Consider the following 13,393-nt stretch of genomic DNA (forward strand, 5'->3'; position numbering starts at 1 on the left):
GCAATGTACGTAGTATTCCTTTGTTGGACATTTAACAAACAAGGTCATGTTTTGGAAGATATATGTACAGCTGTTAATTTCGTTAGTGGATAGCCACTGTAGCTACACTATGAACCACCACGTAGTGGGTGAGTGGGTACTCAAAGTTCCTTACCCGTATTCCATGTTGTCCAAGAAATATGTTGTGCAGGATGCGCTAGAGTGTTTTCGGTCTTCACTTCATTTTTGACATGTGTCCGGCTCAGGTACATTCACTTGCAATGGTAATGTTGCTAATGTCCTGGTTTACAGCTTTGTTTGTGAAAGGGTTGCTGAGGAACACCAACACTAAATCAGACAACCTCTCTGCTTGAGGTGACATCTATAATAAGAAAATTGGTGGCAAAAGTAGGGTACTAGCTTGATATTAATGCATTGGAGAAGTTAGCAACTGAGGTCACCATGTCTATGTGATCAGTTCCTTTCCTTAGTTTAAAGTCTTCAGCTCAGCTCAAGGACAGCCAAATCAAATCTATGTTGCACTCAAAGAAAATAGCCTATTTAGGGTAACAAGCAAAGTAAATTTCACCTTTGCTTTGTCTGAAGAACATCAGTGTTTTAACAATCTTCTCTCTTGACAACCTAGTGACCAAATTAACTTCTGCCTGGTCTTACCTGGACCAGAGCAAGGACAAAAAGCCAGCAAGGGGGTTGTGTTTTGACTTCACAAAATAAATAAAACAAACCCAATATATTTATTGTAAAATTCAAAGCCCTGAAACATTGTTCATAATTTGCAGGTCTTTAGGGGGTTAGCTACCTAACTAAGCTCAGCAAGAAAATTACAGATGTTTATTTACAAATAAATGCCTTTAGAACTGACACAGGCTCCTCACGATGCGTAAATTCAGGATGCCACTACAAACTGAGAACTGTGAGAGATGCTGAGAGAGTTAAGAAGAGGGTCAGAAATGACTGAGATGGAGTTTAAAGAAAACAGATGGCCGCACAGATGTTAAGGGAAAAGGCTGAAGACTTCGATATCTGATCTCTACTCTGAAAGGCTCAATATCAGGACTTCAGAAAGATTCACCCATCAACTACAGAAAGAGTAGGTCTACTCTTGCTGTTAAAAAAGAATTCTTCAGAGCCATTTAATTTCAAGATATAGTATGTGGCTGTATTAATCTAATGCTGTTAATCCATCCATAAATTATAAAGGTCAGTGGTGCAGCACTGTGTGTTCTGAACCGATGCCCAGAAAGACACACATACTCAGCATAAGTTATTATATTTCACAATGTAGTCCCCATTTAACTTAGGATTTGCATTTGCATTTGCATTTGCATTTGCATTTAGTGAAACCACCTAAACATGATAGGTGGTCACAGTTGTCAGGTATCTGATTATATTATATTATATTATATTATATTGTTACAAATATTAAGGAATTAGTTGTACTAGCCTAGAACAACCCAGAAATATTATGAAATGTCTTAGATGGCTACTTAGCTAAGCCTAAATAAAAAGGACTTGAGGAACAGTGGTGATATATGTTATAGAAGGATAAAAATGTTTGCTAAACCCATATTATGATTTAAAATGGGACATTGGCGTTGGCATATCTTAGTGTATGAGCATCGTAATATCTGCTACTTTATAATAAAGGCCTTACTAAAAATAGTGTTACTGTACACCCTAATGGGGACCAAGGCCATCGACTGAGCCCGCCTCCGTAGATTAGCGGAGGCAGTAGATGGAGTGTGTCCTCTCTCAGATGCCGTACAAAACGGTGTAAGGCACCTCTAAAAAGGATCATGTACAAGGTAAGAAGTAAAACTTTACCCACAAATGCTTTGTCTGTTGTATATGCATGTTAATTACATAATACATATGAGCATGTAGTAGTGTGATATTTCTCCGATTTATGCTTCTTCAGTTTACTGAATGGGAGACTGAGATGCATTGGTTCTTTAGTAAGACAGACAGACAGGGGATATTCCCGGACTCGGCAGAGGTCTTTTAAGGACAAGTGTTGATAAGTAGCGGCGTGGTCGATGGCACTAGACTAGTTGTTCACCAGATTTTCTTCGATTCTATAGAAGGTCGCTGTTGCCGTCGCTATCTGTCATTAAAGGTCACAGAACAGTGATAAATTCTGTAAGAATAGTGTGCAGACATTCAACCGGCAGACATTGAATGTCGCAGAATGTTTGACGCAACGACAGCCAGAGGTTTACCTCACTTTACCATGATGCGCCCTACTGTAGCCTACATTACCTATTGAACAAAAATAGATTGGAGGTTACAATGATTTATGTGTCATACTGTGATTTTTCAAATGTAATTTTTGTTAAAGTTGTATCGAAATGTTATCCTTAGTAGCTTAGGCTGTCCATGTGACAGGACATGACATAGCTACCCTAAATCTCTCTCTATTAACAATACATCGTTTTGTCGCCAGATGGAGACGCTGATTTTAGTTTCACGTAGACTACGACAGTCATATGAAAAAGCTTGCTGGAAACCTTTCCTTTTTCGGTTGACAGCAAAATATCGTCTTTGTGATCAAGTGCATTCCGCCGCTACATCACGGTTATAGCTAGCAGTGGTCAAGTCAAGAAGGCGAGCTGAAGTTAGATCGTAATCATGTTACCACGTGAGCAGCACTATATATTGACCAATACTGAAACAATTAAATACATGAGTAAGGCAACTGATCAAGAAACAAAAATAAAAGTGAAGTAAATCGATGACTGATGAAAATAAAATTTTAATCATGTTTATTCATTGAAGAATTAGTCTGAAATATTTTATGAAAATCTGATGGCACAATGCCAGAAATGGGTTTATTTCACATTGAATGAACCTGCAAAGATGGGCTCACAAAGACTGAAGCATTGCTCTGTGAAGTACAACAGCTTCATCCCAAAGGACAGAGTAACATAGTCATGACTAAAAACAAAAAGTGTTGCGCTGTCTAGTATTGCTGTCACACAGGGGAGATCTTATTACAGACTGTGTGTGCTAATCCAGGCAGGACAGGAAGGGTGAGTCAATGGTGGCCTCAGTTTCCCGGTCCTCATTCCGGAGCAAATGAACCAAAGAAAGAGGTGTGATGTGTACAATCCAGTGTGACTCTACTGGGTAAGAGAGTGGCCGTGAATGCTATGCACGGAGAGTTTAAAAGTTTTTGAGACGGGAAGTGAAATGAAAATGCTTATCTTAAACTTTAAGGGTGTGTGTATCACAATCAGTCGTGTCAATGGTGTACTCATTTACAAAAATCTGTGAAGAAAGTCGATAGAGATCTATGCCTCATAGCCTTGCCTTCAGTGTGTAAGTTCTTTATTAAACAGAGTGCCTTCCTGCCTTCCTGACTGCATTCTTAAATTCAGTGCTTAAACAGATTGTGGAAAGCTAACGTGCGCCAGCCAGTTAGCATGTAGCACAACAATAAAATGTCTATACATTTCAAAACTGAAAGTGCACTTTAGAGCTAGAATATATTGGAGATCTGTGAATAATGACTCAGTATGGTACCTTTTCTTTGGAAACAAGGAAAGCATACAATGAAAATAGTAACAAAATATTGTTCCTATTTCAGACAATTTAAACATTTATTACATTAAACCATCACAAAAGATAAATACACATTATTTACTGGTTACACAATTCAGTTACCTTCCAAAAACACAGAATAATTGCATGTTGTGACATTGTACCCTCGTAAGGAATTACAAGAATCACATGTATCCATGTGATTTTCAATTGACAAGACTAATTTTGAAAGCCACTGCTTTTTCTCTGATTAGACTATTATCCTCTGCTGGGCATTATGTTGATCATATTTACATTGTCATATAAATCCAATTTGTGCTATTTAAATATTTAAAATGTTGTTGTTTATATAGTATGTTTTGTTTGCTTATGTTTCTTTTTTGATATCTAAACACCATAATGTTGCCTCATATAGGTTTCCTAGACACCATTTTACTAAAATGTTGCACCTATCAGATTTTTAGTTTTCTCTTGGCCACATACTTAATGAAAATAAATTGTCAATAACCAATATGTTAATCACTGGATCCACAGCATATGTTGGTACAGTGTGTCTGATTGCTCAACAGGTTGCTCAATAGCTTGATTCTTCTGCTTGCAACCAGTTAAGGAACTGCTTAGAACCAGTGGCAAGGATGTTTACATCTAAAAATGAGTTGCATAATGAAACTGAGCAAGTATGTGCAGGATATAAGATGAGAAAGAGTGTGCTGTCCAGGGTTCTGTTCCAAGAACTGAAAAGGCCTCTCAGAAAAGGCCCAGAAACTGTTCTGCCCTCAGTTGACAGTCCTGGGATCTTGTCCCTGTAGACACAGCACATGTGTATCATGGGAACAGTAGGTGGAGACATCTCTCAATATTACATTATATTACCATACTGGCATGTAGCAGACGCTCATATCCAGAGCGGCTTACATAGGTTACAATTTTTACATTCCTCATTTTTACAGCTGGATATTTACTGAGGCAATATTGGGTTAAATACCTTTCCCAAGGGTACAGCAGCGGTGCTCCAAAGGGGAATTGACCCAGCAACCTTTTGGTTACGAGTCCTGTGCCTTCCCGCTATGCTACACTGCTGCCCAATAGTACTGATGTCACGAGTTTCATTCCAAATTATAAAAATAATACCTGAAGAATTTATACTGTGAAATTGCACGCAGCAGTGAAGAGTTTGATCCTGCGCTGTGTTTGTTCACTGTCTTCCTGTGCACCTTCAGGTGGCAGGGCTGGCAGCCACGCCTGGGGCTCTGGGGCTGTTGTCAGTGACAGTGTTTGCTGCCACCGAGGACAAGAATGATCCCACCTTGAGGACTGATGAGGTACCCGACAGCTCGGCCGTTCGCACACGCCGACATCATTAAGCACCTGACAGCGTCAGCACTGTCCTGGTTTTGGCAGCAGGGATTGTGCCTGCGTCACTGTGGTCTGACCGTGTGGTGTGTGTGCCGCAGCTGTCCCTCTACACCACGCCGCAGCAGAAGTTCCGGTACGTGGAGCCCGAGGCGGGGCAGCTGGAGCAGGGTGTGTCGCAGTTGCGGAAAGCCGCCGAGCCGTACACAACCTGGTGTCAGGTACGGCGATTCTCGAGCCTCAGAATCATGCCGTTAGGTGCACTGCTTTAACAGACTGGGAATTGTATAGCTGGCATTGTATAGACCTTCTCCACACATCTGATCTTCCGTCTTTAATGACCTGACGTTGCTACATAGCTGGGATCAGGTATACGATAAGTGAGCTTTATTGTTATTGTCCAGGACAATGAAATTGTAGTTACTGCTCCATGTCAGTGCCAGAACAACATACAACACAAATTTAAAATCAACAAGAATATATACAAAATGTATAGAATATAAAATGTTAAAAAATATGAGGAGTGTATAAAATGGGGAATGTCCGTGTAGTGTACATAGAAAATTGTCTGTGATTGCATTGACAAGAACAATCAGCAAGTATATGTAGAAATGTCCATGCGATACATGTGAAATTGTAATATACTCCACAACTGTTACTCAAAAATCTCTGTTGCACATGCAGATATTATTGCATTAAATTGCATTGCATTAAAGTGTAGTGGACATGATGTCTATATTATTGCACCTTACATTGCACATAACGTAGTCTGCGTTGCACATGATGTCCATATTATTACATACACCCACCTCTCATAGGGGACACTGTGTATACATAGCTGGTGTTAGGCACACTATCAAAACACACCTTATCTGAGGTATGCTGTGTCTATACATCTTGTGTGAGGTATGCTGTCATCACATACTTAGCATGTAATACAGTGTCTCTATACAGCTTTTTTCTGGTAAGCTGTCTCTATACACCTATGTCAATTACACAATCTATCTGCCTGGTGTTACATCTACGTCTGCTGACATGGGCTGCTGCTTTGCAGTAGTTGTTAGATACACTGTTGTTTCACACCTGGTAACAGGTATGCTCTGTTTGCACACATGGAATCCAATAAACCATCTTTACACCTCTGTTGTCAGTTAAGATATCCATGTATATCTGGTGGTAGATACACTACTTCTATATGTCTGGTGACAGATATGGTGACTCTGCACCAGGCTGTCGATACCCTGGGGTATGTATGTAAAACTGCCTGATAGTTTGCTGTGTAAATTGTTGTGTAAATTTGCCGTCATGTTATTCATGAGTGATTTATAAAAATATATCCCTGGACTTGCACAGAAGAATGGAAGAGTGACATAATGGGACTAGCACTCATTTTGGCAATGTGTCCAGTGAAACTCATCTAACACAAACTCTCTCTTAAAGTTACTCTAGGTACCCTCATAAGTATGTTCCTGAGTGAAGCTCCCATTTTTTAGTGTGGTTTAAGATCATTTTCACAGAATGTTGGTAAACACATGTCCTGGTGTAGCTGTATTCCTCTGAAAACCCTGGCAAACACACACTTTGGCTTTGATGGGGCAACTAGTTGCATAGAAATGTATCACTCCAATATGTCTTGATCCTGCTTCCTGACTGGAACCTCTGATCACCTGTCCTCACTGTCACTGATTGTGCTCAGAGTGCACCAATCACTCACTGTCTCATGAAGATGTAGTGCCTTTCAGCTCTGCATGCCACCAGTATTACCGCATCATGTACTTTGCTGTTCTGCCAAATGGTAAATATTTACTGTTTTTTAGTGAACAGTAAATATTCACTGCATTGTAAAACATTTACTGTGGTATTACTGCAACTTGTTAGCACATACTGTTTCTACATAGTGAATGATCAGTACAGTTTATACATTGTGGACAGTTGGTACAGACTGTTCCTATACTGTCGGTTGTTGATATGGGCTGTTTATACTGTGGACAGTTGGTTTGGACTCTTCCTAAACTATGAATATTTGGTACAGAGTGTTTCTATACTGTGAATAGTTATTACAATATGCGTCTAAACTGTGAATAGTTGGTACAGAGTGTTTCTAAACTGAACAGTAAATGTTGGTCTGCTTGTCAGAGTGATTTAATTCCATGTATTTAATTTGCTCTTTGCTCGTCTCTGCTTTTCCTGTTTGATGCCACTCTTCTGGTTCCCTTTCAGCAAACTGGCCTTGCTGTTGCAGAAAAAGTTCAGGTATTTCAAACCTTCAGAGGCGAGATCACATTTCACTGTAAATTCCTACTGTACCAGGCCCCTGACAGCTGTTCATAGGAGATACTGATAACATTTTCCTTTTTTAGCATTGCCAATTTCCCTTTTCCACAAATTCTGTTCTGAAGCCATAAATGTTCACATTAGAAAATTGAAAAGTTATGTGTCTTTTGTATGGGTCAGATGCATGTCATAAACTGAAATGCGCTTTGCATCAGACACATACTTTTCACTTACCATTGCATCAGAGGAATTTTTGAGGATCAAGCAGCCAACAGGTTCTGCTCCACAGAGCAGTGCAGGGTAAATTTATTTGGTCTAAACCCATTTTTTTCCATTGTGGATAGCATCATTTCCATTACTTATTTACATAGTAGATTCCCTTATTGTACATTTTTACTATAGTCCATTTATACAGCTGTATGGTGACTGAAGTATTCAAGTAGACTAACATGCTAGCATGTGCTGTCTTTAGCTATTGATATTGACATTATAGAGCTTCAGCTAATCATGCAGTTTGATTATAGCCCTTCCCATAGGAGGGCATGGTTGACATTTCAATTAATAATATGTTGTGAAGTAACAGCTTTTCAATACCATTTATAGAAAGGAGGAATTGGCATGTGTGACAAAGTCAGCCAAGTGGTAGATAGGTGTCACTTTTGGTTATTTTACTGAAAGCAGATCTCTGGCCCTCCTGGTCCAGGGTACAACCATTTCCCTGTTTCAGAGTGAATTTCCTCATGCCAAGGCACCTTCACACCATCCATTCTTAACTGTGAATAGCTGGTCTCAGTTCCACATGTTGGGCTGGTTCTGGTCTCCTGTGTTTGGCTCTCTTTCATAATGCAGCTTAATCACTCTCTTCTCCCCCACCTTCTCCACCACTCTGCTGTCAAGGGTGCTTTCATGAGTCAAAGATATTGTGCCAGTATTGTGGATCTTTAACCCCATCTTGTTATCTATGTTAATGTTGTAAACAGTTTATATGGTATGCTGTAAACTTACCTTAACAGCATAACAAAGGTCTCTGGGCTTCCACTACCTTTTCTGTTGTTGCTCAAACCAAGCAGATTATTTTCAGAAGCATCTGAGGTCATTTATTATTTTTTTCACAGTTTTTCCCTTAGTCAGGATAAATAAGCGCAATAGTGAATATAATTCAAGTGCCCATGTTGAACGTCTGATGAGATAGAATAAACAAATCATTGTAAAGATAATTGTCACTGGTGTAAACTCTGATCCTTCATCTTCATTGTCATGTATCATAACACACCCCGTGTACATTATTAATGTTTAATGAAAACTTTTTAACATTTAATGCTACGTGTTGAATAGCATTATGAGGAACCAAAAAAGGTTAATGAGAATCACTGTTTTGCAGCACTCTGAATGTACGCAGCTACTGTGCAAATCAAAGTCATGAGTCAGTAGCTTGTTAGCGAGACAGTTATCTTTGCAGCAGTATTAGTGTTATGTAACTAGCTGACTTGCTGACAAATCTCTTTTGTGACCATCATGAGATTGCGCCCGTATGCAAATGCACTGTGCTCCTGTGTATTCAGCAGTTCTCCTCTGTTTTTTTACTTCCTTTTGACCTCAGGGTGTCTACGGAGAGCTGAAGCCCAAGGTGGAGAGCACCATCCAGTTTGGGAAAGGTGAGCAAGGCTTGATTCAGGGAAGATGATGGCAAGATATTGATCTTGCAGGATACATGTAGGACCACAAAGCAGAGGAAGATACTCTTTTTACAACATACAGAAATCTTCTCACACAAAATTTGCATTTACTGAAAGGTGACAGTTGATAGCAGTTTTGTAAAACTTAATTTCTGTATAGCAGGTATGTACATTAGTGTTGTTCCAATCAGTTAACTAGGTGACAAACTTAAGTGACAAATTTACACCCCATGCATTTCCCAAAATACACATTTTAAATGCAATAAAACATATATGAGTACAGGGGACACGTGTGCTTTAATTAGCTATAATGTGTCATTTTATATAAAGACACTGTAAACTGAGTAAGTGATAGATAGAGTTGATTAAGAAATGAAGAGAAGCGATTGGAGTAGAAATTAACTTTCACATAGATAATTTTGGAATTGAGTTTGGCACCCCCGTTTTATAGAGTGGACTCATGCAAGATCAGCTGAGGGTTTATACAGTGTGTACCGGTGTTAATATGGTGGAACCGAGATGATAAGATTTAACAGTGGACAGAGGAGCTTTACAAATGAGGATTTGTATATTGCGCTCGGATGAAATGTGCTCTTATGTACAGAATATTTCTTTTCAATTGCCACTTCAGAGAGCTATGACTACCTGAGAGACCCTCCCTCTGGATTCTACCCCCGGGTTGGTGTCATTGGTTTTGCAGGCATCCTTGGACTCTTTTTTGCCAGAGGTAACATAGCTCTGCCCTTCCCCTACTTAAATTCCTTCACAACCATCCCTCATTTGTCACCCCCACCCCTCATTGCCTTGGTTCCTCCCCCTCCCATTTTTTTTTTTTTTGCATATCCCGGTATACATTGTAAAATTATTCAAAGAGAGGAGGCCAGGCAGAACTGACTGCTGATACAGTGAAGTTATTGCTTGGCTGTATAACATGCTTGGCTGTACTGAGAGGTGTTCAGTATGTAATAGAAGCAGGGTTGTAAATTTTTATGGCACCCCTACACTAGTGTTTCACAGGAATGCTCCACTACAGAGTGCCATACATTGCTGTGAAAAATGCACAGGCATCAGTTGTTTTGAGAAACTCGCTGTAGTTAATCTTGTGCAGACCTCTCAGCCTTGTGCTCTCAGTCTGTAAGACTGTTATCTGAGTCTCCGTAATTCCATGCAGTGTTCAGTGAGTCTTTATGGTTACTCTTTGCTCTGTGCTCCCAATGTCTCTGTGGTGACTGCTCTGTATTCATTGAGTCTCTTTTAGTCACTTCCATGACTCACATTGATTTGCTTGTGAATGGCTCCAGTGGACCAGTCTTTTCCCAAACAGCAAACAATGTTTCCATTTTGCTGGACCTGTCCAGTGTTTATGTTAAAAACTATCAAAACTATTTGTCGGAGACTGCACCATTCACTTGGCATTGTGTTAGGCTATTTTCTCCATTGTCAGTTCCATGAACTCATGTACTTTTGCCAAACATGTAAACATTCTTTGGCCATATCCAGGGCTATGCAGCCAACTGTACCTGGAGAGATCCGCTTTCAGCCACACCTTGACTATACCTGTCTGTAATTTGAAATGGCATGTTTAGCATGCCATATTTAAGTACATCTGGATGCCTTTGAGTAGAAACAAGGCATGTGGTGACCAGCCTGTGCTCTCTGCACTTCTTTGATCTACAGGCTCCAGGATTAAGAAGCTGATCTACCCCACAGGCCTGATGGCTCTGGCAGCCTCCATGTACTACCCCCAGCAGGCTGCCTCGATTGCCAAGGTGATTAGTTCATTCCTGGTTAGTGTGAGTGTGAGTGTGTGTGTGCGTGTGTGTGTACACCTGTGAGTATGTATTCATTTGCACAGGCCTTCAGCTTCAGCCTGTTGATGCCCATCACCCAGTTGACTGGCCTCCTGAGTAAGGGAACTATTTGTACAAAGGAGTGGAAGCAGTGAGCTTGGGGCAGCACAAGCCCTGCCAGAAGTATTGTTCGTACACGGGGAGGCCCAGAACAGAGGCGGAATAAGCTGGAATATTCCAGTACGTCCTATAAGCGTCAGGACATGCCACGCCTGCCTGGCTGTTTGGCTCTTTGGAGGGAAGCAAGCTAGAGATTAAACTGATCTATGTTGAAGAACACAAATATATCATAATTAAGAAATGCAGCCTAAACATCTGAGTGTTATGGCCTATATATTGAAAAGCTGTTTGTTCCACTGATTTATATGACTTCTAGTCAGAACTGCTTCCACTGGTTTCTGCTCTCTTTCTCACAGTGAGTGTAACACAGCTCACCTTGTTCTACATTCTGGGTATTTCACAGTGAGTGTAGAATAGCCCTACTCTGGTGCAAAGTTTGGACAGATCCATTTTTATTTTCTGGGGAAAAGTTTTCCCTATGAATGTGTATTTATCTATGAGCTGCGGTATGCTCTTAGGGTGACCCTTTCTCTTTTTGTGTTCCAGGTGACAGGAGATACACTGTACGAGTGGAGCCTGCAGGGTTATGTTACCATGGAGTCTCTGTGGAAGGGCAAACCCACTACTAAGCAGCTGAAAGAGAAGGTGGGGCACCGGAACGTTACTATGCGGTAGACACATGGCTGTGACTGTCATTACCTCAGCATTCTCGACCTGCCTGAAAACAAACTCAATAGAGCCAGTACTACTGTCTCCAGATTTTCAGTTCACCAAAGCAACTGATTCGACACCACTGAACACATCACTCCCAGTTTTAAGAAAGCTGGTGGTTTTTAAGGACCAGGGTTTAGGAGTTCTGTGAAGACATGCTGGATATTGTCTCTCACAGTGAGTTTACCTGTTTTAGTTCTGTGGATGATTCATTTACATGTGTTTCCTCCCCCAGTCTGAGAAAGCAGAGGAAAAGCCTCAGGACAGCAGCGACGCGAACAGAGGCTAGATGCTGAGTGTAGCAGGTATACAGGTGCAGCACTGAATGTGTATCCATCACACTGGTACGGCAAGCCAGTCCAGCCCCCCCTGTGCCACGCACCTGTCTCCTGTCTGCTAAGATTGTTTAACACATCTTTTCTTTTAGTTAGTGGGATAGTGGCCTTCATGTAAGTGTGCTGAATGGACATTGTACACCTATGTAATACATCTGTCCATCACACTAGTGTAAAGACCACTGCACTGCAGACTGAACTATCTGTGGATAGCCAGATAGCCATCTCAGAATATCCGCTTGGTCTGCTATGCCATACCATGTCCGCTGATTCTACACATAGAGCCTAGATTGGCCATCGGCTTTGAAGGACTGATCCATTCAGAGGGCATAAGTACAGCTTGAGGACAGTCACCTCAAGTATGAAATGAACATTGTAGTAGTAAAGGAACAGGCACGGCTTTTAGCATTCACAGTCTAAAAAGGGGAAGCAAAACTACCAGCAATCATTCAAAGTAAATCTGGAGGTCTCATACATAGGTCAAGTACAAACACAAAGACATTGTTACACTGTTTTATATTATACTGTTAAATGAATCTCTGTTCAATCTAAATTCAGAAAGCACTGCTTGGCCTTGCTTGCCGTTGCCATTTTACATCTGTTGTGTTCAGACAGTGCCATACACACAGAATTTGACCTGAACGTGTTTGTTTATCCTGGATTGTGAAGACGAGAGTGAATAACCTGCTTTACTGCCCTCCATAGTTTGGTGCTCTTGTTTTGTAACAGAATACACCCTAGGAATTACCTGCCCTGGCTATACGGGGGCTGTTGGGTTGATGTGTACAGGACTTAACACATGTCCATCCCACATTTACAGCACACCTGTTCATCACTCATCTAGGACACATCTGTTCCACACTGTTGCCACTGTATTTTTAAATATATTGTGACAAGACTATTATATAGTCTTGTCACATGCAGCCTGTGCATCATTAGCTACAACAACTTAGCATTGCCACTTGGTAATACACCACTGATTTTTTTATTCTCAGGTTCAGCACTTCCAGACGTCCCCAGGAGCTCGTGTGATAGGTTGCTAACGGAGTTCCATCTGCCATTGTTACACAAGCATTCTCTCTGCTCTTGCACTAGCCCCTCCCTCCCTGTCTGTCACTGTACCAATGGGGATGGGGCCTGTCACAGATGCGTGAAACTTGAAATAACATACTACTGCTTTCTGGTTCCCCTTTTAATTGAATGTAATTGTGTAAAGAAGTAAAACAAAAAGCTGTTCAACCAAGCCATTTTTTTCTCCAGTGATATTTCTTCCTGTCAAGACTGAACTGACCAAGCAGGTTGGTTACATTTTCCATCTACACACTAGCTGGGACTGGGCTCTCCTGTGACCTTTTAGCGCTATCAGCATGAACAGTAAACAATGTGAATAAGCCTGATTAGGTGCACAAATCACGGTCTCTTTCTCCTCATCACACAGAGACCACAGCAATCGAGTGTCTAACCTCAAAGGTAGTGCCCAGCATGTTCTCTGGGGCCAGCTTTTATTGTGACAGAAATGAAACCCCTTCAGACTCTTTAAAAAATGCTGGTGTGCTTAAAGCAATATGTGTGTGAATGTATTTTTTTTCTCAGC

The 13,393-nt window shown here is 40.9% G+C and overlaps 1 protein-coding gene across 3 annotated transcripts; it reads left to right on the plus strand.

Moving 5' to 3' along the window:
• The first annotated feature begins 1,734 nt into the window (after positions 1-1,734).
• On the plus strand, positions 1,735-13,393 carry apooa (apolipoprotein O, a). 3 transcript variants are annotated; one of them, XM_036524289.1, is made up of 10 exons: positions 1,735-1,805; positions 4,761-4,862; positions 4,995-5,114; positions 7,114-7,146; positions 8,768-8,822; positions 9,475-9,570; positions 10,521-10,612; positions 11,300-11,398; positions 11,700-11,777; positions 12,795-13,393. In XM_036524289.1, exons 1-9 carry the CDS (start codon positions 1,797-1,799, stop codon positions 11,751-11,753), a joined length of 660 nt encoding a protein of 219 aa, XP_036380182.1. In that variant the 5' UTR covers positions 1,735-1,796; the 3' UTR covers positions 11,754-11,777; positions 12,795-13,393. The 3 variants fall into 3 exon arrangements, with proteins under 3 accessions (XP_036380182.1, XP_036380181.1, XP_036380183.1); XM_036524288.1 differs by having other exon boundaries at positions 11,700-11,769; XM_036524290.1 differs by lacking the exon at positions 7,114-7,146 and having other exon boundaries at positions 11,700-11,769.

This window comes from Megalops cyprinoides, chromosome 3, assembly GCF_013368585.1.
Source record: "Megalops cyprinoides isolate fMegCyp1 chromosome 3, fMegCyp1.pri, whole genome shotgun sequence".
Classification (NCBI taxonomy): Eukaryota; Metazoa; Chordata; class Actinopteri; order Elopiformes; family Megalopidae; genus Megalops; species Megalops cyprinoides.